This window comes from Mus musculus, chromosome 2 (genome assembly GCF_000001635.26).
Source record: "Mus musculus strain C57BL/6J chromosome 2, GRCm38.p6 C57BL/6J".
NCBI lineage: Eukaryota > Metazoa > Chordata > Mammalia > Rodentia > Muridae > Mus > Mus musculus.
The window spans coordinates 4,489,615-4,517,091 of NC_000068.7; the positions used below are offsets into that span (position 1 = coordinate 4,489,615).

The 27,477-nt window shown below is 46.0% G+C and overlaps 1 protein-coding gene and 1 long non-coding RNA gene across 15 annotated transcripts in view; one reads left to right on the forward strand and one right to left on the reverse strand.

Annotated features, from left to right (window-relative positions):
• The window catches only part of Gm39751, a 44,769-nt gene extending 20,717 nt beyond the window's left edge, over positions 1 to 24,052 (reverse strand). The window contains exons 1-3 of one of the 3 annotated variants that reach the window (XR_865941.3): positions 20,729 to 24,052; positions 19,662 to 20,000; positions 17,397 to 17,452 (exon numbers count right to left, since the gene is read on the reverse strand). This is a non-coding gene — a long non-coding RNA (predicted gene, 39751). Of the gene's footprint in view, positions 1 to 17,396; positions 20,001 to 20,728 lie in introns of all 3 variants that reach the window. The other 2 variants (XR_865940.3, XR_865939.3) reach the window with 2 other exon arrangements.
• Frmd4a (FERM domain containing 4A) overlaps positions 1 to 27,477 on the forward strand; it is a 596,394-nt gene that overhangs the window by 471,965 nt on the left and 96,952 nt on the right. For all 12 annotated transcript variants that reach the window (XM_006497439.4, NM_001347086.1, NM_172475.3 and 9 more), the window contains 3 exons: positions 8,375 to 8,459; positions 24,175 to 24,231; positions 25,383 to 25,405. In XM_006497439.4, coding sequence (XP_006497502.1) covers positions 8,375 to 8,459; positions 24,175 to 24,231; positions 25,383 to 25,405 — 165 coding nt within the window. The remainder of the gene's footprint in view (positions 1 to 8,374; positions 8,460 to 24,174; positions 24,232 to 25,382; positions 25,406 to 27,477) is intronic.

Here is a 27,477-nt window from a genome sequence, read left to right on the forward strand (position 1 = left end):
TGGCTGACCAAGCTTACCTTGCTGGGCTTTCAAGTCTGTGGTGCTGTGAGGTTCTAATCCGAATCTTCTGTCTCCGTGCATGGCTCTGCCACAGGCTCCCCTGCTCGGCTCCATGTTGGTGTTTCCCTCACTTGTCTCTCCCCTTACTCTTCCAGTGTGTGTGTGCATGCTCGTCCCTGGCTCCCAGTACCCTCACTTCACTGAAAGTTCCACCCCCACTCACCATCCCTGACCTCTGTCGATATCCCAGGGTCCCCTCAGCTACTATGGCTATGCATCGGAGTGCAGCCTAAACCCATTGACGTCATTACTTTCCTGCCCCTCACACACATGTTCCACAGCAGTCCATCATCCCTGTAACTGACACGGATGCTCCTACACCAGCGCCTCCCCTCCACAACCCAGGTCCCTGAGAATCAGCCCACGGCCCACCCTTCCACCCGTGCCTTTCTTGTTCTTGCTGCTTTTACTTTTCTGCATCTTAGATTTACCCCCACCCCACTTGCCAAGCATGCGCCATTGGCTGCAATTTCTACCTGCTTCTCTAACCCACTCCCAGAGCTTTGTTCTCTCTGCTCAACTCTGCTTCTGGCCTTGGCCCTCCACCCCTCCTCCTCTGCTGCCATTGGGCACCTTTCTAGAATGCTCGATGCTAATGATCCCCCATTATCATTAGCGTGTACCTCCACCTACCTGTTCAGCTTCACTTCTGCCTGCTCCCCTCTGACCATGCTAATCAAGAGCTTGCCCAGCCATTGTGACTGCTGTAAGACAAGGTCTGGCAATCTAATAAAACGGGTCCAGAAAAAGGAAATGGGAGGAAAACATAGCTACATAGCCAAGGAAGTCTATGCATATTTGTGGGCCCAGATTTGTGCTTGGAAAAATTCCTACATATCAGGAGAGTGCCGTGAAGTGTGTATTCAGTTAAATCCCCAAATTTAGCCGCTGTGTTTGTGGGAGAATAAATATTAGATTTATCTCTTTAGACCTTGAGTTTTATGAACAACAAACTGAAATAAACAATAGGAAATCGACAACAAGGGACTGGCTATTATCTAGAAGAAGATTCTCTGGCCCTGAAGATGTCTCTCTCCGTGATTGAGACTATAGTTGCTACTTCCTGTTCCTTGAAAGGACAATGGTGTCTTATTGGAGGTGCCTAGCTAACCCGACCTTGCCTTAATTCAGCTGGGTCCCTGGTTACAAAGTAAAGCCTCTGAAATCCTAAGCATCAGAGGCACTTGGCTGCAGAAATCCACAGCTTACCATCCACATTATTATCACCCCCTCTTCACCACCGAAAGTCAGCGTTCCAAATGTGACATTTGTGTTCATTACAAAATGAAACCACTGGCCCGTTTAATTAACATTTGCTGTAAATATTCAGTGGTTCCCCAAGTGCCAAGAGGTAGCTAGCTGCAAGAGTGGCAGCAGGGCAGGGGCCTGGCAGAGCTCTCGCTGGCTGACGTCATCTGGATAGAGGTCAGTGTGTTACAGCCTTAGCTCATAGCCTCTGTGAGGTAAAAAAGAGATGCCATTCCCCAAGGCTGCAGGCAGGTCTAGATGTATAATCATTCAAGCAACCAGAATGGAGTACATACCTCAACTTCAGACTAGGATAAAATACTGAGTCCCGAGTCCTCTGAGCTGCTGTGGGTGTGACATGGCTCCTGGAGGTTACCATTCTGGCTGGCTTTGACCTCAGCCTAGACGGTTGCTCCTTTCAGCTCAGAAGAAAGCACTAAGATTATCCCTGGTGTGTGTGGAAAATAACTTATTTTAATATGTACATTTTGTGGGCTGGAGAAATGACTGGCGCGGGGCGGGGGAGGGGGGGAGTAAGACTGAATAAGCTGAGGGCATGGCCAGCTCAAAGGTATGGTTAAGGGGAAGGGTTTATTATAGGTGTGAGGAAGAAAACAGCCAGAGGCATCTGGAAGAGCATAGAGCAGAGAAGGCAATAGAACACGACCAGCAGACTGGCTTTGACCATGGGGTTAGAGGAGAGAGAAAGAGAAGGAGAAGACCAACATGGAGCAAAATGGAGAGGGGGTGCTGAAATAGCAGGGCTATAAAGAGAAGTGAGTATCTGGGGAGGGAAGCCCATGAGCTAAAGGCAGCGCTGAGAAGAGCCAGGATGCTAGCATGGACTCTGAAATGTGTGCTTGTACTTGTGATGCTGGGAGCCTGGAAGCCAGCGTGCACTTTAGTATATGAGTAAGCACCACAGATGTGTGCCTTGTGCCAGTGATAAGGGGATGGCTCTTTGGTAGAGAGGGAAGCAGCTTCATGGGTTCCTGGGGAATGCTGGCTTTTGTCTAGCCACCAGAATTCAGGGAAATGGAGTTTCCTTTGGGCCTGACAGCTGCCAGGCCTGGTGACCTGAGTTCCCTCCCTGGAACCCAGGTGGTGGACAGAGAGAGATGACTCTGCCAAGCACTCCTCTATCCTCCACAGACACAAGTGCATTCACACACAGGGAGGGGTTTGCCTTGCTGTTCAAGTATGATGAAGCCAACAGATCAAGGGTTGAAAGTGTCCTGTGACAGAGCCCAGGAGAAGAGGTGATGTCACATGGTGCCGGGAGAGTTGGGAGGCAAAGGGGGGAAAAGAAGGCAGTATCCTCTACTGGGCTTTCTATGGAAAGCCACTGCCGCGCTGGGAAAACAGGCTTGGGATTGGCTAATTTAAATGACTATGATTTCAATGGGCTTTCCAACCTAGGGCCTTTCCCATGTCATCTGGAACATGTCTCTGGTCAGAAAGGTAGGGGACCATGAGAGAAGAGATGGTGGCAGCATTTGAGAGTCAGTAGAGGTTGTAGAAGTGAGACTTTGGGCCCCTTAGTCATATTTGAGAGTTAGAGCTCTGATGGCCATGGGTAGCTTACTAGCTGTATGAACTGGCTGACTTTGAAGCCAGCAAGGCCCAGACATTCACGCATTGTAAAGATACGGTTAATGCCGAGCAGACTTGGGGTTGCCTGTATAGACCCTTGCAGCGGAAGATACATCTTTTGTTTTCCCTGGACTCACTCAGAAACTCAGAAGGTTCTTTGTAAACTGTTTGAGGAAGCCATCCCTTCCCTACATGGGCAGTTAAGGAGGAGCAACAGTGCCCCCTACTGACACAGAGGACCACAAACCAGATGTTCATAAAAGCACCAGACCTAGTTTTTTGGAGGGGGAGAGAGGAAAGGGCAACCTCAACTTTTCTTGCAAACCATCGAGTCCCCTCATTTCCCCAGAAATCTCTTCAACCTTGTGCCCGGCCAGGGTGGGAATAGAGATGTCTCGGGTCTCTTTTCATCCAGACATTTCACTTCAGAGTTTCCTAGCACAGATCGAAAGTTCAGGATGAATTAAACGCCCAAGGTTATGAACAAACACATGCCAGGCCCCAAGCCTCCAGGATTTTCCAGTCTGTTGTCTTGGTGATAAAGGTTAACAGGAAACTGCTTTCCGATTTCTGTCAAGAGGAGGATTGCTCTCTCTCTCTCTCTCTCTCTCTCTCTCCCTTTCCCCCTCCGCTCCCCCTCCCCTCTCCCTCTCTTGCTCTCCCTCTCTTGCTCTCCCTCCCTTCCACCTCTCTCCTAGCCATGCTTGTCATTTCTGCACCTCCTTGGACTTGACTGCCAGATGGTAGACGTCCATGAAAACGGAAGCGGGCGCCTGAGACAGCAGGGCTGCCGCCTCATTTACTTCTCCATTACCGCAGCGCGGAAGGGAGAAGTGGAGTGTTGGGCTCTTAGGAGATAGTCTTCAGGAGAAACCTGGGGCTGAGGAGGGGGGCTGAGGAGGGGGGTACACAGGACATCTCTGTGCTTTAGTTGAGGACTAAGGCAAACGGGATAAAGACACAGGACTTGGAAAACTGGGCTATTTCAGACCCCGTGGGCTTCCACTCAAACATTACTATGGCGATAAGCCTTCCCTGCCAGGCTTGGGAGGTCACTGGTGGGTTTTTGTCATTAAGAGACAAGCAAATCAGCAGCCATGCTTTATCCACTTTCTGTGTAGACAGGGAAAGACAGGAAGTAGCCTGAAACCTGGCTGTGTTGGGGGGTGAGACCCCACACCTGAAGTTTTATGACATTTTGCTTATCATTTGTTATTTCTTTGTCCTTACTCTTTCTCTGCTGATGTGGCTTAAATCTGAATTATACACACGCACACACAGATAGATACACACAGATGCAGACACATGCACACACACATACACACAGAGAGACACAGACACACATATACACACAGAAAGACACAGACATACAAACACACACACATACACACACAGAAACACACACACAAGCACAGACACACACAAACACACATGTACACACATACACACAGACACAGGCACACACACACATACACACAGAGAGATACACACACACACAGATACAGACACATGCACACACACATATACACAGAGAGACGCAGACACACACGTACACAGACATACACACACACATACACAGAGAGATACACACACAGACACATGTGTAAACACACAGAGAGAGACACAGACACACATATACATACAGAAAGACACAGACATACAAACACACACACATCCACACACACGCACGCACACACTCACGCACATACGTTTGTTGAATGTTCGGACCCAACTGGTGCTGCCATTTGGGGACATTGAGGAACCTTTGTGACATGGGACTTATCTAGCAAAGGCAGGTTGCTGGAGGGAAACCTTGGAGGATATATTTGTCTTGGTTCCAGCCTGAGCTCTGTGCTTCCTAAACCATCCACGAAAACATGAGCAAACCTTTCTGAAAGCCCCCTCAGCTGCCACACTGTCCCTGCCACGCTGGACTGGTGTCTCCAAACATCAACCCCAAATGAGTCCTTCCTCCTTTTCATTGCTTCTGTGAGGTGTTCCTTCACAATGACAAGAAAGTAGCATACTACCCCTTAGGGACTCTGACCAAGGTGGGACAGACTGAAGAAAAGCTGAGCATCAAAGTTAGCAGTTATGTCAGGCTCTGTACTTGATCTAGAGGCACAAAGATAACAGTGGTATGCCCCACCCCTCCTGGAGGCCTGGGTTGTCAGAAATGACAGGGCTGAGGGAAGTGTACTGAGCAGTGCCCCAGGAGCTCAGGGGAGGGGCTGTGCTTGCATATATGGTGGAGCTGGGGGTAGGGGAGCAGGAGCTATAGCAATGTCCTCTGCGGGGTGGCTTGGGCAGAAGCACGGCTGTCAGGTGATCTCTGAGCCAGCATAAACTTCCAGGAGTGCAATCCCATACTCACCCAGTCAGCCATTACCCCACTGTGTCCATGTCTCACTATCAAAACGGAACACAGTACCAGAATAATAGCAGACTCCCCCGAAGGCTAACGGTGACTTTTCCACTATGTGATAATTTGAGTCTACATTTGTGGAGTCTGAAATAGCTCAATTTTCAAAGTACTTCCCTGTCTGTGTTGCTTTTATTCCTCTCGTTTTCTCTCTTCTTTCCAGTTTGTTATTCTGCCTGCCCTTTAACAACGACAGCGCAGCTAGAGAACGACCAGTCCCCTCTGGCAGGCTTTGCACATGAGGACCATTCAGTAACCCTTTGGAATTTTGCTAACTCTGACTTTGCAGTGAGTTGCTGTTGTCTGTTGATGGAGGTGACCGGCCTGTCTCTGAGTGACACCAGGTTCACTGGCACCTGCACACAGTCACCAGAGCAGCTTCTTCACACACATCGCTTGCTCGCTTAGTCTACAGACCAGAGAAAGGGTTCTGAGACTGGCCTGCCTGGCCTGGGTTTTGTGAGGAGAGATTTTTGCTTTGTGTGTGTGTGTGTGTGTGTGTGTCTGTGTGTGTGTGTGTCTGTGTGTGTGTGTGTGTGTGTGTGTGTGTGTGTGTGTGTGTGTGTGTGTGTGTGTGTTGAGATAAGGTTTTGTGTAGCCTAGGCTGCAGATGTAGCTCTTGCTATGTAGCTAAGGGTGACTGTGAACTTCCATTTCTCCAGCTGGGACCTCCCACAGCTGGAATTACAGGTGTGTACCACTAAATTCAGTTTTGGCTTGTTGCTGCTGCTGCTGCTGCTGCTGCTGAGATGATGATGATGATGGTGATGATGGTGATGATGATGAGGGTGTGGATGTTGGGGCTGAGGAAGCTGTTTTGGTTTAAATTCATTCCTAGTATCTAAAAATAAAAAGACTTCTTACAAGGAGATCTATCGAGTCCCACTCTTCTCTACAGTTAGAAAAAGAGAAGCCTGATACAGTGACGTGTCATGCCGTAAGTCACATGGATTAGATAGCCAAGGTTGGACCTCTGGTGCTTGACTTCCAGGATTCTCATCATCAGGGTGCCATGGTGCTGAATGGCCAGGGCATTTGCTTCTTATTTTGCCCACTTTCCCCTCTGCACCCCGCTTGTCTGTCTGTTTCCTAAAATCCAAGGGACCAGTGCCCATCGAGTCTAGTCTGGGTTTCCCTCAAACACCCTGTATGGATCCTTAGACCGAACGGGCGGGCGCATTATCTGATTAAAGGATTTAATAAACTCTGAATTGATGTATATAAAGGCATGTTTAATACAGACTTAAATAATGTCAGCATGTTTCATCTTAAGAGAAATTTACACACTCCATCCGATAAGAATTCAGTTCTCATTTGGCTTAGCATGCACGCCTGTCACAGCCTTGAGAGCACTTCTCCCAGCCTCGCCATGTGCCTTGGGATTCAGTCATGCTTCACCACCCTCAGGGAGGCACATCAGAAGCCACTGAGGGCCGGGTGACCACTGCCTGCTGCTCCATTGAACAGAACAAGATCTCCTTTAAAAGCATAGCTCTACAATGATTACAATTTTTAAAAAGTAACATGAGAGAAATAGCAGAACAAGACATTGGACATCAGGTAAGGAAAGAGAAGTAGAAGGCAGCTCAGAGTCTGACATCGTCATAGTTAACGCAGCGCTGTGAGAGCCACGTTCAACCTGTCTGTGGAGACTTGGCTTGAAAGAGCTTTGGAGAGGAGTGTGGGACAGACAGATGGACCTGAGATGCCGCTGGCCTCTCAGCTGAAGTAGCCCAGTCTGCCTCAGTCTACCCTCACTTTCAGATGACTATAAGTAATGTTTTGTTGCCACTTTGAGGTTGGGTTTATTTCCTTGAAAACTATGTGCAGGAATTTGATGTCTCATCACTGGAAAAAAACAAAAACCAACCCCCCCCTCAAAAAAAAAACCCATGAAAACTCAAAATTTATAGTGCTTGTTTATTAATACTTGTTAGGTCATTACACATGTGCACACACACACACACACACAAACACATCCACGTTTTGCCCTTGGGTGTGAATTTTAGAGGTTTTGGGGTTGGGTTTTAAATCAGCGCCCAGAGCTGGTGAAACAGTTCTTCCGTAAAGTGCTTGTCTATCCACACAAGCGTGATGATCTGAGTTTGATCCCCAGAACCCACCTGGAATCAGCAATGGTCGCACTTGCTTATAATCCCACTACTGTGGGTGGAGGAGCAGAGATGAAACCCCAGGACTCGCTGTCTAGCCACCAGAGTGTATTTGGTGAGCTCCAGGCTAGTGAGAGATTGTTTGTTTGTTTGTTTATTTGTTCCTTAATGTGGACAGTTCTTAAGGAACCACACTCAGGTTTGTCCTTTGATGTCCATAAGCATGTGAACACGTGTTTCCATGAACACTGCATACATATGTGAGCATACGCATAGACACACACACACACTCACCTCTTATTAACTAGTAGCTCACTAGCTAGAACTGCTTTGTCCTCAGAGGAAGGCTGTTGTTATAGTACAAAAAGTCCTGTATGTGTTATAAGGCTATTTAGGTTTAGACTAGTTTACGTGTATGTGTGTGCACCTCCATGAGTTTATGTGTACCTCATATGTGCCAGAGGGCGTTGGGCTCTCTGGAACTGGAGTTAGAGGCAGTTGTGAGCTACCTGATAGGGGTGCTGGGAACTGAACCTGGGACCTCCAGCAGGTAAACACTCTTAACTGGTGAGCTTCCTCTCCCATCCCACTATTATATATTTAATATAATAAAAATGACTTCACTGTGTAGAAAAATAAGAATCTTAGAACCTTGGAGTTACATAGACTGATATCTCATTAGGCTTTTGATTTGCATTTCCCTAGTGCTTAGTGACGCCTGGACTGTATTCTTATATGCTTATTGGCTTTGAATGTATATTAGAAAATGCCTGTACACATATGTGTAAGACATGGTGTGCCCTCAAAGAAGGCATCAGAGACGAGACTGATGGCCCCTTTGCTTTTTATTCATTTAGCACTGGAAACTCTAAAGCCACCCAGCTCAACTTTAGTGATTTCCACGCCCCCTGTGCCTTACACATGGTTTTTCCTCTTGCAGATTCTACATAGAGAGCATCTCCTACCTGAAGGACAATGCTACCATTGAGCTCTTCTTCCTGAATGCCAAGTCCTGCATCTACAAGGTAGGATTGTGCTCTTCCCATTCAGTTTCCAAAAGAAATAGAAAATACCAAAATATTTCCCACAAGTCAGTTTATTGATTAGGAAAAGTTGTTTATTAATTAATTGCTATTAATAAATGAGAAACTGCATGTGAGGAAAGCCGCCGGCTGAACAACAAGACCTCTTCTGATCTTGTCACTGTCCATGCTTGGGCATGCTAGGGGCGTGTTCTTCATGGGAAGGAGGTCAAAGTAGCCAAAAATTGATCAAGTAGTCACGTCATGTCCACAGTGAAGAGCAGACAGAATGGGATGTGCACACACTCGCTTGCCTGCCTGTGCTCAGCTCAGCTTTCTATCCTCTAATATCACAGTTTGGGGCCCCTGTCTAGGGAATGATACCGCCAACAGTGGACTGGGCCTTCCCATGTCAGTTAACTTAGTTAAGACCCTCATCCACAGACCACAGACCTAGCCTAGACAATCCCTCACTGAGACTCTCTTCCCAGGTGACTCTAGATTCTGCCAGGTTGACAATTAAAGCTATCCATCATACATTCATCCTATGAAACTCACATGAAGCACAGGCTTGGACTTTTATGTGAGAGGCCTGGATCCTCACAGCTCTCCCATGAGGAAGATGAGGCACAGGGAGACTTCCATATCTAACGGGCAGAAAGTTACTCATTTGGTTCAGGGGAGCCCAACTGCAATCGCCAGGTCACTCTCTTTGCAGAGTATACCCAGAGAACTTCAAATGTGAGCATGTCTCTGGTAAAGTGGGCACTAAATACTATTGGAAAATTCCAAGGAGAACTCATGGCTTATGAGTTTCCTATTTCAGTAGATCCCGTTTTGAAGCACTGTAGTGGCTCACCAAACTTCAAAGCAGGTGGGCTGAGATGGGGAGCAACTGCCGCTTTCTCTTGGGGAAGTTCTTTGCTGGATTGCATGGGATAATTCCACCATTCAGAATGGTGGAGGGCCTGGTAGACATCAGGTTCCCCTCTGCAGAAAGACTTCACTTGGTGGTAACTGATGAACCAGGACATAGACTGGGCTCAAACCCAGAGCACACAGACAACAGTCCTTTAAGTCTTGCTGACTGGTGGGAAAAGACATTAATTGTAGATCCAGGTTTTAAATTCCTTCCTTCCACTAATCCTTAATTTTCTTATTATACAGTGGAAAGCATGATAGTATCCAGATACCTTACAAACTATAGGAGCACCTGGTGGGTTTGTTGGTTTTATTGAATGGGTAAGCCCTGATTGAGAGAGAGAGAGAGAGAGAGAGAGAGAGAGAGAGAGAGAGAGAGAGAGAAATAAAGAACAAAACTGAGCACTGTCCACCAGGTGGCAGACTTGAGCTAAAATACATGGCTAGAAATCAGTGAGCTTTTGAAAGGGCACTCATACCACTTCCTGCTGGGTGTCCATGTATAAAGGGGAAGGAAGCTGTTTCCTGGAGTTGCTCGGTTTCTCTTGTTCATACCTGCTGAGCTTGTAGAAACCAAGAAAATTAAATTCTCAGAAGCAAATACTACAGATTTCCCAAGAGCAGGTGCAAGCAGCCTCTAAAACTGGCCTCATTTAAAGTCCAGATGGACTTTGAATGGAGCAATGGTCCTCTAAAGTTTGTGTAGACAGAATAACATCTCAGGACCACTGCTTAACCTCCGTCATCCAAATATTTTCCTTAGTAAGCACACAGATTTCACTAACAGGGTTATGTGTTCATGGTGAGCCTTCTGAAATTTTGCCAAGGAGGAGGCTGATGTTCGTAAGAACTATGAGTGACCAGACTGCAGTGCCCTATCAGCCATGTCCAACAGCGTGGGACAGAAACAGACGTCCACACGGTTGTAGATATTTAGGTTTTTCTGTGGCCGACATGAACTAAATATGAATGTTTGCCTCAGTGTCTTCAAGCTTCATTTTTCCTTTTTGACTAAACGCCGACATTGCAAGCCCATCCCACGTCTGGGAAACTCCTAAGACTTAGCACTGTGCCACACACTTAGCACTGTGCCACGCACTTAGCACTGTGCCACGCACTTGATCAAGTTACTTGGATTCCGATACCCTTTTCTTGGCTACAATTTTCTGTGCCACCCACATGTCCCAGCTGTACACTGAGACATTATCCCAGAAGGCAGGGTGATGTGCACATAAATATTGACTTCACCAGGAGTTCAGTATCGGACCACTTGCTATTTTTTTGGTGCCTGACTGACGGTGTTTTTCTTTGCACTTGCCTGCTTGCACTTTGCAGACTCCAGGTTGAGCATAGGGCCTTACCCGCTTTAGGCGAGTACTCTACCGCTAAGCTATATCTTGGGCTCTCTTTTTACTGTTTTTTTTAAAAAAAAAAACACACCAAGTTATCCAGGCTAGCCTTAAACTCACCATATAGTCCATGCTATCCTTGAACTAAAATTTTTCTGCCTTGGCCCCCTGAAGAGCTGGAATTTCAGACCTGCACCACCATACCCAACTCCTACGGTGTTTTAGAACTACGCTGTTGAAGTAAAATAAGCTATTTACCATGCCTCTTTGCAGACCTACTTCCATTTATATTTTAAAATATTAAGTTGTATTTTTGATACTGAGCAGAGCAGCTGAGAGGAGACTCCGCAGTTAAGAACACTTGTCATTCTTACAGAGGACCCAGGTTTGGTTTCCATCAACCACATAGTGGCTCACAGTTGTCTGTAACTCCTGTCTTAGGAGACCTCATGTACCTTGGTCACCAGGTACTCACATGCCATATATAGATGCATGCAGACAAAACACATATACAAAATAAAAACAAATTAGAAAACATCTTTTAAAAAATTATTTAAAGAAGTCAGGGACTGGGTTTAATCAGAACTAGGAGTGTGTAGTGACTAGTGAGAGGCCCTGTTTAATCCCCAACACAACACAAAGTGTGTGTGTGTGTGTGTGTGTGTGTGTGTGTGTGTTGTTATTATTAAAGTAATAGGAAACAGCTTAAGGGGCAACGAGAGGTCCAATGGTGGCTCAGCAGTCATAGTGCTCGTCTCCAAACCTGGAAACTGAGTTTGACCTCCCAGGACACACATGGCAGAAGCAGGGACCAACCTCCCACAGGGTGTCCTCCGACAGCCATCCCTGTTCACACGTACACAAGCACAGACACTGTCCTAAACCATGGAGGTCAAATGGCTCCTGAAGGCCCATTAGCAAAGGTGACCATCTCCTACACACCCAAGGCCTGCCCTCTAGAGTCATGTTGCTGCTGCTTCTATTATTTGCCGCTTTCTTTCTAAATAAATGTCCCAGACCTTCCAGATCTGTCCCCTCTCCATTCATGAATTCCTTGTAAGAGAGACTGGGATCAGTGTGTCCCCGAAGCCACCCACACTCTCCCTCTCCTGGGTTTCTCGGGGTAGTTGCATTGCTTCTGGGTAAAAGCCATAACAACCGTCAGCGTGACATTATGACTAACCCAAGCATCTCCCCGTGGCTGTGATTCCTTTCTTTCTTTTTTCTTTTTTTAAACAATGAGTTGTTTTACCTAAAGGGATTCGTTGTCTTGTTTTCGCTTGTTTGGCTTCTCTGAGCCGTTGGCTTTTGCTCACAGTTCCCACCCATTCCCAGATCTATTCTCGTACTCTGTCTCAACATCAATGGCGATTCATCAACAACCTCTGGTTTGAGTTCTGTGACTGCTGCTGCTAGTGATTTCCTGAGTCTTCCTCCTGGAACCCTCTGCCCTCCAGTTCCAACACGAACTTGGCTGGGTTTCATAACTCCTTCGTGGGAGGCCACCTTCCTGTCTGGGTCTTTCCCCACCCCCGCTCTGTATTAGGTCATCTGTCTTCTGGGTTTTGTTTGCTTGTTTGTTTTACACTGATGTTTTCCTGGACAGCATCCCCAAGTAAATCTAGAGAAAGGATATCCTTACACGTCTGAAAATGTGTTTATCCTCCCTTCATGGCATCTTAGAACAGTGGTTCCCAACCTGTGGTCACGACCTCTTGGGGGTTGAAGGACCCTTTCCCAGGGGTTTCCTAAGACCATCGGAAAGCACATATTTCTGATGGTTTTAGGAACTGAGACACCACTCCTCTATCATCTCTAGGAAGGTCCACGCACCTGTAGATGCTGTCACGTGAGTACCTGGCATGATGGCATTGCACCAACCCCATCACATACCCTGAACAAATACAGGTGTACATGACAGGATTAGCATAATAATGTATTTAGGTGGACCAATCATGCATGTGTAGAGAACAGTTACTATGTTGAAAGCAGCAGAATTGGAGGTAAAATGACCCTTTATGAATTATAATTACTAGGTAAAGTGTGTGTGTGTGTGTGTGTGTATGTGTGTGTGTGTGTGTGTGTACCATGCAAACTTAATCTGGATACTGACCCATCTTTTTATATACAGCTGTGGTTGATATGAATACTGCCCCATTGCTTTAGTAACAGTAGCAAAATAGGAGTTACAAAGTAGCAACAGAAATAATGTTATGGTTGGGGGTCACCACAACATGAGGAACTGTGTCAAATAGTCACATCATTAGTTAGGAAGGTTGAGAGAACCATTGGCTTAGCAGTTTGATTAGATGTGGGACTACCACATAACAGCATCTCTCAGAATATCAGGTGATGTATTGGAAATGTCCCCCCACTCCCCATGCTGTCTCCCAACAGCTGGATCTTTGGCGGCCTTTCTCTGCATTCCTCTTGATCTAAAATTTCAGTAGTGCTGGTCTCTGTAGACACTTTGTATCTCTTGGCTGGTAGGTAGATACTTTTATTCTGGAGACTCATATTCTTCCTGATATCTCCTTGTTATCTCTTCCTTCACCCCACCCCCCACCCCTTGGAAGTGCTAGGAATCAGAAGCTAGGGCAGGCTTGTGTCCAGGGTTCCATTTCTGGCTTTTATTCTGTTTTCTGAAAGGCTTCTGTCAGCAATACCTTTCATCTGTTCTTTTGGTTTTTAACCATGATGAGTGTGTGTATGTGTGTGTGTGTGTGTGTGTGTGTGTGTGTGAGAGAGAGAGAGAGAGAGAGAGAGAGAGAGAGAGAGAGGTATGTATTATGTATGTTTCAAAGAATACCTTTGTATTTCTGCTTTCTCTCTCTCTCTCTCTCTCTCTCTCTCTCTCTCTTAAATATCCTATTTTCAGTCTAGAAAGATGGCTCAGAAGGTAGAAGGCTTTCTGTTCATGGAGAGGAACCCAGTTAGTTTCCCTTCCCCCACATCGAGCAGCTCACAACCGCCTGTGACCCCACTCCAGGGGATCCAGTGCCTTTTACTGACCTCCACGGGCACACACACATGCCTGGAATGCACACATACACACAAATCAAAAGAAATATTTGATATTGGACTCCTGGTGTCAACCTCTAGCCTCTATATTCATAAAAATAATACTTGATTGCTTTAAGAATATAATATTATCTCTTATCATTCTGATTACATTAATTATTGTGCATGCTCAGCTTCCTGTTTCTTCTCAGTGTCCTTTTTTTTAATATTTGCCTTTTCTGTAGAATAGCATCCTCACCCCCATCCACCAGCCCCAACTCACACTCTCTTCCGCTCTGGGGGGGGGGGCATGTATGCACTCATGTGTGTGTGCATATGTGTGTCTGTGTGCATGCGTGTGTGTGTCTGTGTGTCTGTGTGTGTCTGTGTGTCTGTGTGTGTGTGTGTGTGTGTTTGCAGGCCAGAGCTCAGCCTCCATTGCCAGTTGCTTTCCACCTTAGGTGGTTTTAGCTGTAGCAGGGAATCCTAGTCTGTCCATTCACAGTTACAAGTGAGCAGGAAAAGCTGTCATGCTCTGAAAGCATGGGTCAAAATAAGCCTCAAAGGCCAGGGGTGGGGAAAGGGGCTAATGGCAGCTGCTCTTTCCATGGGAACCTGAATATCAACCTTTGGATGAGGGACATACCTTCCCATTTCCTCCGGGACATGCCAGTCTCCAGGACGTAGGAAAGAAAGCAGCTTTGGTTTGGAGTGTAAACTTCCCTCCAGTGCAGCCTCCACTCATCTACGGAGACACTGCCTCTCACCCCTCCGTCTGCAGGGGACGGTGGCTGTCTTTCATTTTGTTGGTTATTTTTCTCAAGCCACAAACACAGTTTTCCTTCCTTCCTTCCTTCCTTCCTCCCTCCCTCCCTCCCTCCCTCCCTCCCTTTACCAGGAGTAGAAAAGCACAACTTTGGCAAATTCCTCTCTCACTTTCTCTTCCTTTACACACTCATAACATCTATAAGAAAATCAGGGGGAAACATCATAACTTAACCCAACTTGTGGAATATTAAATCGTGTGAGAAGAGGGCGATCACCATACGCTTTCAGTGAGGAAGGAAGGGCCAGAGTGGGGCTTGCTGACACACTGTGCTGTCCAACAACGGTTATGATGTTTTAACTGTCTAAATGGAGACAGGTGGACAGTGGGGAAAATTACGTTCAGGGGACGAACAAACCTCCTTTAGAAATGTGTGTTCACTTCCATGGAAAATTCCAACGAGATGCTGCGCGTTCCCTGGGTGAAGACTCATGAGCCAGGGGAGTTCTCCTGCCAAATCCTCCCTCCTGCTCTCCTCCCTCTTTGAATGTGACTCCTTATGACAACTGGAGCTGTCCATGAGTCACCCTGTAGGAGGCCACCCGGCTGTCACACAAGACAGGAGAGATTGGGGACAATGGACTCTTGAGTTCTTCCACATTCAGAGTGAGGTGAATCGTCTGTCCCCGGAGTTCGGTAGTGAGAACAGTGCTGATACAGTGGGGTGTGCTTGCACCGCTGCTGATACAGTGGGCTGTGTTTAGAATCCTAACACAGGGGAGACGGAGGCAGAGGGATCATTCTAGACTATATAAGAAGATTCTGTCTGAAAAGAGTTCAGGCAACTAGGGGACAGTGCTGACCAAACTGGAAAAACCCCAAGGGTCCACCCCCAGTACCACACAAACCAATGTGAGGGCATACACCTTCGATGTCTACATTCAGGAAGTGGAGGCAAGAAGATCAGAAGCTTAGGGTCATCTTCCAGTACTTAGCAAATTTGAGGCCAGTCACACACACACACACACACACACACACACACACACACACAGAGACAGACAGACAGACAGACAGACACAGAGACACAGATAGAAGCATAAGACTAGTCAGTAGAGAGATGGCTCAGCAGTTAAGAGCACTTGCTGATTTTACAGAGGACGCAGTTTTGGTTCCCAGCACCCACTTGGTATTGACAACGTCCTGAAACTTCACTTTCAGGTGATCCAGTGTTCACTTCTAATCTCCACAGGCTCCTTGAATGCACACGGTGCACATTCAGGCAAGCACACAAATGTATAAAACAGGTGAATTAAAAAGAAAAAATATTCATCACGTTCACATCCCTACAAAAGCTAGCTTATAAGTTGATGTCTTTTTTAAGTTTTATTTTAGATGGAAATATTCTATGCTAAATTTATGTAATATGTCTAATGTCCTTTTAAATTTTATCGATTAGAAAAAAACGATTCCCACAAATTATGAATCCTGAAGATACAAAGGAAATTCAAAAGTTTTTGCTTTAACTTTTGGCCATAATCTGCTTCATACACAAAACCCGGGAGAGATAAGAAAATCAGCTCCTAAATCCAAAACAACCCTTCAATTCCACTCCTCAGAGGAGTCATTTGATATTGATTTGCTGTGGGTGGGGTGACCTAAGTTTTGCTGCTCAGAATGGCTGCCATGTGGTTGTAAATCTCATACTCAAACCCTGTAACTTTCCACGCTTTGAATCTGCTACAGTTAAATTGTACTTGGTCTCAGTGTTTATCTCAGCTGAGCCACAAGCCCAAGGTCTCCATCTGAAGATGGAGTAAAATGTGCTTCCTCGGGCAAGAGAAAGGTGGCATGCCCCACTGGATTTTTACCACCACCACCCATTACCTGTGATTGACTAGGCATGTGGCTGATGAACAGAAAATTACTTTTTATTCATGGCCTTCCGATCCCACCAAGCTTCGTGCTTATATCAAACTCTGGCACTGCCCTTGCAGCAAGAGCAGAGGGTGATGGAAAAGATAGAGCAGGCTGAGGTGGTCCAGCTCTATAAGCTCAGCCCTTGCGGATGGAAGCAGGAAGATCAGGAGTTGGAGGCCATCCTCAGCTAAGCAAGTTGAGGCTAGCCTGGACTACATGAGATCCCCTTTCAAAAGCTGAAGAAGAAAGGGCAGAGACGGTGAGAGCGGGACGAGGAAGCTGGGTGGGGGGGGAGCCCTGTTCTGTGTGTGTTGAAAGGTCTCATCCAGCCTTTCTTCTGAGGTGTATGCCTCGGTCATCTCCTCCATAGGTGGGAGAAACGAAGCCCTGAACCTAGTTCCACAAGATGAGGAACCAACATAAACAGTAGCCTCGGAATATCAGCCTCATGAAACCCCATCCTTTTCTCCCAATCTGGCTAACGAAGATGCAGTGTGTGTGCCTACATCACCAAGAGCATGAAAATAGGGACAAGGGAGGGCTTTCTTATTCAGCCTTTCAGAAGGAAACTCGCATGGACTGGTCATCTTGGCAATGCATAGCAGACTTTGGGGAGAACAGTTCTTGGGACCTCAACATAGTCAGGCTGTCTACAGCAGTTAGCAGAAGAAACCCCAGTGAAACTGCAGGGAGGGCGCCATGGGAATCACGCCATGATCTGTGCATCACAAGGCAAACATGACACGACCTGACTGCTGAAGGCCTGGCACAGGCTGACAAAGAGGAGCTCTGCAAGTTTGCAGAGGTCCTGTCCATGCCCAGACGCAACTCCACACAGTCATTATGAGTTGTGCAATGGGGCATGGTAGCCAAACAACCACAGAAGGTAGCCAGGGAGATCACCTACATATGACCTCATACCGCAGTCTGATACCGTACACCACATCAGTCAGGGTTCTCCACAGAGAAACATAGAAGGATACTTACTGTGTGGAGCTGGTCCACGTGACGGAAGGCTGAGAGGTCTGTGGCGTGTGTAGCACCTGCAAGGGAGAGCACAGAAAAGTTGCAGTTGTGACTCAGCCTGGGGGCCTGAGAACCAGGGAGGCCAGTAGTGTAAATGTCATCCCCTGGATGGGAGAAAGCAAGTTGGATACAGTAATTCACAGAGTGAGCAATGAAGCTGGATGTGGTGGGACATAGCTGCAATCTCAGGATGTGAGGAGCCGGGCGAGGCAGAAGGATCACAAGTTCAAAACTGGTCTCAGCTACTTAGTAAATTCTAGGCTCAGCACCCATCCCCAAAAGTGTGATGAAAACCAGGGAAACTTGCTTTGCCTCCACCTTTTATTCTCTTTCTACCCTAAAGGCATTGGATGGTAGACGACTGAATTATTGAAGTGCTAGTCTTAAGGCATTGGGTGGTAGACTGTGAATTATTGAAGTGCTAGTCTTAAGGCATTGGGTGGTAGACTGTGAATTATTGAAGTGCTAGTCTTAAGGCATTGGGTGGTAGACTGTAAGTCTACTTATTCAAATGCTAATCTCCTCTGAAAACACCCTTTAAGAAACATCCATAAATAATTTTTAATCTGGTCACCAAGATAAATCAAAGTAACAGGTAAACACTCCAATTCCAACAGCTGTAAATCACAACCATTATCTGCATGGTGACTAATAAGCACAGTGCTGCCTATCTCTTTAAGAAATTTTGCTAAGTATCAATACCAAAATGCGCCAAAGTACAGAGGCAAAACTGTGTGGTTCTGACTGTCTGTAGCTGCCAGGGTGAGGAAAGAAATAACACATTTATGGTTTACGGCACTTCCAGTGTGCTTGCAGCTTCTGAATCGCCTCTACTATGTTCCAACAAGCTCAGCAAAATGATCAGAAATTGTGTTCTTCACATTTGTTGGTGAAGCAACCGAAACTGAGGGAAATCAGTAGTGCCCGGTGTTTCGGGTGCTGTTGGGGAGTAAGGGGTAAGACTAGAACTCAGTTTCGGGTGAGGGTGGTCATGAACTTAGGTGGCGCCTGGGTGAGGATGTCTTAGGCAAGCCCTTGGGGTGACCAACTAAGGGATTCTGCCTGGAGTTTGCCAATGGTCTCATTTCCTTATTCTTGTTCCTCATGTTGTCCATTCTAATTATTGTCATAGTTTCTTTCTTGTGGATGTGTGACATAACACATTCCACAAAGGCGTCAGTGGGGTTTATTCTGGCTTACAATCTGAAGGCTTGGTCCAGTGTAATAGGGAGGTCAGAGTAGCAGAAGCTTGGGATAACTGGTCACATCGCATCCACAGTCAGGACACACAAAGGCATGAATGCTGGCATTAGCCCCCTGTCTCCATTCGCAGTCCAGAATCCCAGCCAAGGAATAGGGCCGCCATCCACAGAGAGGCTTTCCAACCTCAATTAATGTAATCAAGACAGCCCCTCACAGACGTGCCCAGAGGCCTGCCTCCCAGGCTATTCTAGGCGCTGTTGCGATGATAATTAACACTAATCATCTCATTTGCTGTATGGGAAAAGTTGGACTTTCTCAACCTAACCACAGAGGAATGCTTTCCCTTGAGATTCTTGGTACGACTTGAAAAGTACCAGCAAACCCTCTGAACCAGGTCAGGAGGCCCCGTTGCATGTTTTTTTTTTTGTTGTTGTTGTTTTGGTTTTTTTGGAGCATGTCAAGATTCTCTGATGGCAATCTTCCCGAGAGAGAGTGGATAGCCACCAAGCCACCATAAAGCTGCTGACAAGTGCCCTGGGTCCTCCTCCTGAAGTTGCTTCATCGCTTTAGATAAAGCAGGGCTGAGTGAATGGAAGTGGTCCGTCTTGTCCATCTTGTCCGTCTGCACGAAGAATGCACGCATGCATGCCTGTACACACCTACAGCAAACCACATTCTGTCATTCTATACCATTTTCCAAAGAGCAAAGGGAATGATGCCCTTTCACTCAGTAGTGAGGGAAAGAGGCCCAAAATACATACATCATGGCTTCAGTAGCCAAAAGATACAGCATTCCCTCTCAATAGAACATTATCACATGTCTGCCACCACCCTGGATTCCCAGGCAAGATTCTGGCTCAGGAAATGACCCAGCAGGAGCCCCTCCTCCTCAGGTGACACTGGAACCATTGAGGCTCCAACACAGAACTATCAATGCGATAAGCCACAGGAATGTCACAGCACCAGCCTTTGCAGGTGGCCAAGTGGAAGCCTCTCACAGCTCTTTCTTGAAGAGCCTCCTACCTCTCCCCTGCTTCTCCATTTTGTCTTCTGTCAAGGGAAAGCCCACAGCCTCGGGAACGTATCGGGGCTTTGTATACTGTTTGTTATCTTGATCAGTTTGTTTCTCTGCTGGAAAAGCACAGGTAGGGATCTACTGCCTGGGAAGCCAGCTAAAAGCCAGCCGAGGGAAAAGCAGAGTCATCTTTTGTATGTCACGTGGCAGCTGGAACCTGGCAGGAAGATCTCTGGGACATCTGTCTAGTCCTCCGTGGTGGACTCGGCTTTCTGGGGAAACTCGGGAAGTGAACAGAAACTCAAAGACTCTGTTTCGTTCCAGCAAAATCTTAACAGTGTAATCACCTGGAAAAAAGAAATGCAAAGGGGGGTTATTATTTATAATAAGGAAATAGTGAACGTATTAAAGTAGAAGACAGGAAGCGCACTGTGCAGGGAGGCTGTAGGGAACTGAACTAAAACTTGGGAGAATATACAGTACCATATGTCTGAAAATTATATGTAAGGCATGAACTGCTTGGGAATAAATAACGTTCCAAACAAGGGAGAAAAGCTTGGAGAATAGACAAGCTCTCAGCAGCCGAGAGCCAGCCTGTCTTCCTACTGTTCCGAGTCTGGTTCCTCTATTCTCTCTCTAGAGGACTCCTCTGAGGGAGGGCGTCCAGTGACTGTTACACTCAGTAAATAGTAACTAGGGATCCTAAGAAGTAGCGGCACAGCCTCCTCCATCAGCCTTGCTCTGTGTGCACAGTCTGAGGCCTCTCATCCTGGCTCCCTTTCCTCTATTGCCAGACACATTCTGACTCTGGGTGTTTTATACTCTCTTCATCTGAAGGGAAAGGGAAAGCTCACCCTAAAGACACTCATTTCCACTTACCCTAAGGACACCTATAATGAGAAAGAACTTGCCTAAACTAGGTCACACGTTTACGACTGTTGCTTAAAGCTTCGCTATAGCTGGCAGAGCACTATACGGAATGTTCACCCACAGGACCTGCAGAATGGGCTGTGCGAAAGCAAAGGCCTTCCTTCCTCCCTTCCCCCACCTCTCTTTCCCCACACAGACAACTTACATCTAGCAAATGAATCAAATTGTGAGACACCAAACTCCTGCTCGGGGCTGTCTGCCAAAGGTTGATTTTGAGTTACACATGAGATAAGTCTCCCAGCTGGTGTTAACCATTAGCCCCCTGTTGACCATTCACTACACCATAGATGTAAATGTTTAACAGAAGGGCTCACATGTCTCACACACACACACACACACACACACACGCACACGCACACGCACACACACACACACACACACACACACACAATGTGCTTCCAAGTACCATGAGCTCTTTAGCAAAGTGATCAGTGGGAAAGGAAATGAATAAAGCTAGAAATGATCTATTGCAGAAACCCTGGAGAGTTTCTATGAACATGTTTGTACTCTGTCATGTTACGGGAGCTGGCAGTCCCACAACTGCCATTGCAAACATTCTCCCACATCCCAGCTCTGACCAGGCAGATGAATTGCAGAGGTGGTTAAGCTGCTGTGGCTCGTTACACATAAAGAATGGTTGTCTTCTAGTCCTCCACATGGTAGAAAGACGGCTGTTAGTTCCCTTGAGCTGAGTAGCAACTATCTTTGTCTATCTTTAGAATTCCTTGGCCTGAGACCTTGAGGATATCCCCTCTTCAAAAGATGTGGACTGCTCCAATACAGTGTCATGAGTTATGGCGGACAAGCCTAGACACCCCCCCTTCTCCCCCAAGACTAATTAGAAAATCCATATATCAGAGTTTGGCTTGTAGTTCAAAATAACTCTCAATTTAAATTATTCTTCAGTGCTAACTTCAGTTGTAAATTTTGTTCTGAGAGGGTGCTGGCTGGGACTGAGACCTTATTAACTTGGAAGGGGCAAGTCCTAAGATAAGGCCATATATTAGACAAGAAATTGTGGTTTTCCGGCACAATAACTGCCATTAAGGTCCTCATGGTCTGAGGCAAGTCACAAGTTTTTGGACTCTATCCTCAGAAAAAAATAAATGGTGTTAAGCTAACAGACTAGTCTCTAAGTCTCTCCCAGCTTTCCCTCTTGTTCAGCCACTCGGTATCAGATCTAGTGATACGGGACGAGAAAGGAAGATGTACTGGGCATCATGCCTTAATCACAGCACTGAAAGGCTGAGGCAGGAGGATTACCATCAGTTTAAGGCTAGCCAGTGGTATAGAGTGAGAGAAAGAAAAAGAGAAGGAAGGGAGAGAGGAAAAATGAAGTCATAACTTTCTTCATAACCATGACCAAAAAAAAAAAAAGTCATGGATTATCTTATTGTCACATGCTGATGGCCCTGAGTCTCTCTCCATCTCTAACACTACAGACTATGTATAATAAGGCACCATTCACTTAAAGGTTCATTAAGATAGCAGGTTGTGTTACATGTATACTACAATAGTACAGATATCTTTGGAGGCAGTGGACATATGTATTGCTGTGATGGTGTCTCAAGTGTGTGGTCCTGTCTCCAAAACCATCAAATTCTATATCGTAAACACATCAACTTTTGCGCGCATGTTTCAGTTAGTGCCCCCAATGGTGCTATGTTTACAAACATAGGAACTCCAGGCCCGTGTCACTTCGTGGCAGGGTGTACTCTGATAGACATAGTAACTGGTTTATTGTTGTGCAGACGTCGAGTATATTAATACAGACTACAGTGCCTGTGATGTCACTAGATGATGTCATCTCATGAGCCCATTGGAGTAAACATGTGCTGGCATTGACGGGAATGTTCTTATTTAGAGTGGCATTATGTCTGTGTTCAACAAACATACGTTGGATTTTTTTTTCAAAAACCAAGAAGTTTTTATTTTTTAAGACCATGTCCCCCTAGAACACAAATACATAAAAGAACAGAAGAATATTTAAATTAGAGACCACACTAGAAGTGACTAGTAGAGCCTTTGTGGAGACAGAAACACTACCAATCTATATTGACAGGATTGCCACTAGCCATCCTGAGCTCTGAGCACATGGGAGAACTATGGCTGTTACTACCGAGGACCTGTATTTTCAGTCTTGCCTTGTTTAACTTCAAATCGCATCATGATCCCATTGTAACATTTCTTTCAATGAACCCACATTATGTACGTTCTAAGGCAGAACTCAAACAAGCAAACAAAAACCGTAGCAGGGCTGGACATGGTTGTATTCCCATCAGTCACAGCACTCGGGAGGCAGAAGGAGCTCTGAGTTCTGAGCCAGCTGGGGCTACACAGCAAGACCAGTGAGACCTTATATCAGGAAAAAAAAGTGATTTAATTAGTTATTGAGCAGCTGTGTTTCAGTGACAAGTAAGATGAGCAGGTTTGCAGGCATTGAGTGGTTATAAATACTGGCTACTCTTCCAGGGGACTTAGGTTTAATTGCCAGCACTTATGTGTATGTCTGTGGACCATAATGCATATATGCAGCCTCCCCTCCCCCAGCCTTAAGGGTTCCACTGTTAATACCTGGATGGAGCTTGCCGGCTCAAACGTTCTGCCACGCCCACTGCTGGAGCCCCGCCGCTTTGCTGTTCTGAAGCCATCACGTGGTCACCCTGCTACTGGACTCCGAGATTAATTGGCGGGAATCGGGCCCCCTTCCCCTGCTTCATAACTGCGTGCGGAACAGTAAAATCGAGCTTTGATCAGAATCTGCCTGTCTTAGCTACATTTCTTTATCTCGTCGCCTAGCCCCTCTTCTCTTCCAGGTTTCCAAAATGCCTTTCCAGGCTAGAACCCAGGCTATGATCTGCTGGCCGGACACAACACATATAGATGGCTTATAGCTATCTATAACTCCACTCCAATGGGGATCCAGCATCCTCCTTAGCCTTGAATATGTGTCTCTATAGAGTCTCTCTCTTCCCTTCCTCCCTTCTTTCCTTCACTTCTCCCTCTATCTTTCCTGCTTTTTCCTCTCTCCTTCCCCACCCCTTTTCTTTTCTTTACACACACACACACATACACACATACACACACACCTTCTACATGCATTGTGGTACACAAACATGCATACAGGCAACTCCCCTCCATGAAACATGAAATAAAAATGACAAAGATGAGCAGATTTATAAAAATCTGGACATGGTCCATCCCTTACCATCACATCCAGATTTGAAGATGACATACAGTCTTCTTTGAAAAGATCTTGGGGACTACTCAGGGCCAAGTCATTCAGAGAAATTGTCTAAAGAACCAAAGACACTCTAAATATATTTGAGATTCTGGGGAACTTCCAAGAAAGACCAGGTCTCTTCCATAGGAGCTGCAGTAAGAAAGCTGTTTAAGTACCAGACTAATAAAGAGTGATGTAATTCATGCCTCAGATCTCCATACTCGGGGGTAGAGGCAGGAGGATTGTGGGTTTGAAGCTAGCCTGGACTACATCATAAGATCTTCATTCTAAAGTTTTTAATTAATTAATTAATTATTCAAAACTAAGTAAATACAATAAAAGACTCACTTTGATTTTTTTTTTTTTAGGAGCTGATTGATGTTGACAGTGAAGTGGTATTTGAATTAGCTTCCTATATTTTACAGGTAAGTTGTTTTACACACACACAAAAGGAGGTGTGCCTGCCACTACAAACAGCAGTCACATTTGCCCGCTGTCTGACTGTCTAACCTTTTCTAGCCACAAGATGGAAGGAGCTGTTAGGAGCACTGGTGCCATGCCATAACCAGGATTTGTACTCTTCCGAGATTTCAAGGCAGTATATGGTGTGACCTTGGGGAAGTTGTACGTGCAACCTGCGATCATTTGGTTTTCCAGTGCTCACTTCCTTTAAGTGTGGTACCTTCTTTTGCCCTAAAAAAAAAAGCCCAAATGAACACCTAGAAGAAGTCACCTCCTGTCCCCCAGAAAGGCAAAGTAAAAGCCTTTAGCCTGAGACAGACAGACAGACAGAGAGGCATGGGAATATTATTTGTAATGTTGGCACGATGAGTTGGAGCACTATCAAAAGTTATTCTCTTAACAAGTGTTTATTGAATGCTGCTGTGTCTGAGGTAGCCTACCACACTCACTGACTCTCACATGGCCACCGGCTTACAATTCGTTGGTATAACTGGGAAGGGGCTCACAGTTGCAGAAGTGCAGAAGTGGACTGTCTGTTGCAGCCTGACACGGTGGCATGCACCTATAATCCCAGCTGCTTTGGAGTTTGGGCCAGGAGAGTAGACTACAGCTGTCTCAAAGAAAGGGAAGAAGCAAGGGTGGAAGGGAAGGGGAGGAAAGAGATAAGGGAAGTATTAAAGGAGAAAGGGAGAGACAAAGTGGGGGGAGGGCGAGAGAGTGAGAAGGAGAGGGAAGGAAGGAGGAAAGAGAGAGATAAATATGTATGTAACCTATTTTAGTTAGACCAAGGCCTTGAAGTATAAACTTCTATACACCTTTGTGACATTTACAGTGTGCCTCTTGTTCAGTCAGCTCATATATGTACTCTCCCTGACTCTGACCCATCAGGCAGGGTCTCATTATGCAACCAAAGCTAATTTCAAACTCAGAATCCTCCTGCCTGAGCCTCCCAAATACTTCTTAGCATTTCTTTTCATTGAATTCCGGAGCAGACAGGGTGACACAGAGGGAGGCCGGTCTGCCTTACTCAGCAGAGAAGTAGCCATGATGGCAGGGCATGGTTTTAATTCTTAACCGTGGACTGATGTTTCGCCCATTTTTTTTTCTCCCACAGGAAGCAAAAGGAGATTTCTCTAGGTGAGTCCCCCAAAGTTGTTCTCTTGTTGACTTGAAGATATATTTGTTGTTGTTTTATATTTAAAGAAACTGCCTTGCATGTACCTTGAAGGATGACAGAGTATTAATTAGTAAGATCCAGGTGTCATACTGTCAACTGAGCAGGCAGTCTGGCAAGGCATGCCCAGAGCTAGTGAGGATGCTATTCTTACTAAAAAAAACCTTCTTCGGGCTATTAAAGAAAGGAGCTCAGAGCCCAGTGTCTCCGATGGCCATTGTTCTCGGGCCTGGGTTGCTGATCATGCACCTGTGCAGAGCCAGGCATCACTCCTGGAGTGTAAATTGGGTTGTATATAACCTGACAGCTCTAACGAGTAGATGTACATCTCTTTTTCTTCTTCTCAATTTAGTCACTGACTTTCAAGGGAAAAATCCCTATCATATATGGAGCTACATTTCAGGGAAATATTAACAATGTAGAAATGCCACCTGTCTTCCTTCCATGGAAAGATGCTATGGTGAGAGAAAAATAGACTTAACCACAAAGTCCAGCTTGAGTGATCATGTAGAGCTGCTAGCTTGGGTCTTGTCATTCATTCATTCATAAACATTGCATACAGGGCAGCAGAGCTGATTGTCCCCAGTCTCTCAGAAGCAACACAGCCTGTTCAGCTAGGGGGTTGTAGCTACCCTCAGCAGAACTAACTGCTCATAGACAGACAACTTCCAGGTATTCTTTCTATCAGCGTCTACTGGGGAAAGTCCAGGGTAGCTCATTGTTTAGGAACAAGGTCTGTCTGTAAAAGAAATGACTGTATGACCAAGAAAGCAGAATATCAAGTCATTGGGTTCCAAGTAGTGGGATTGGCTCAGTAGTGGAATACATGCCCAACACATATGAAGCTCGGTATATCCCAGCAGGGAAGAAAGGGAGGGAGGAAGGGAGGGAGGGGAGACGGAAGGAAGGAAGGAAGGAAGGAAGGAAGGAAGGAAGGAAGGAAGGAATTAACAACCACAACTCCAAACCGTACTCCTACCCTTACCCTTACCCTTACCCTTACCCTTACCCTTACCCTTACCCTTACCCTAACCCTAACCCTAACCCTAACCCTAACCCTAACCCTAACTCTAACCCTAACCCTTAAGCTTACACTTACCCTTACTCCTAGTCCCACTCCTAACCCTTTCCCAAGCACAGGGAAGGTATACATCAGATCTGGGGAAATACTTCAAGGGATAAAGCGTTTGCTATTTAAGCATGAGGACTTGAGTTCAAAACCCCAGCATCCATTTAAAAAGCACAGTATCAACTGTGGCAGCAATAGGCAGAGACAGAGAGACCCCTAGGACTTGCTATTCAGTGAGTCCAAGCTGGTGAGCTCCAGAGAGGCATCCTATCTCACAACAGAAAGAAGGGAAGTGACCAAAGAAGACGCTGAAGTCAGCTTCTGATCCCTACGCTCGCCTACACGGACGGCTGCTCCTGAACACACACAAACAAATCTTATTTCTACCCCACCAAAAATGTATGCATGTTCAAGGGTTGCTGTTGTTGTTTAATCTATAAATATACCCTAACTAGACCTGAGATGTATGGTTTCAAATACCTCAGCTGAATGGAAAGAAAGAATTTAAAATCTAAAACAGTAGTTGGCAAACTTTTTCTGGAAAGGCCTCGTATCTGGCTTTTTCCAGGTCACAGGGTCTCCACGGCAGGTGCTGCACTTTATCCAGGTGTCAAAGGAACCTCATGTGGCTAGAGAACTGAGCAGCACGGCTCTGTTTCTATAAGGCTTTATTTAGAGAAACGGGTATTTGGATATTACATAAATCTTCATGAATCATAGATTTTTCTTCCTCTCCTTCCTTCTTTTCTCTTGTTTCCCCCTTCCCTCTCCTTTCCCTTACCTCCTGTATTTAAAACTGTAAAAACCACTCCAAGTTCACAGGTCATACAAACACAACAGAGGATGGATAATTTGAGCCTGTAAGTTGGAGTTAACTGATCCGTTGCTCTAAATTGTAGTCCTTTTATCTCGCTTTGACTGTTTTCTGTAAAGAGTGCTCCGGGCCTCCTTTCTCTAGGTCTTTGG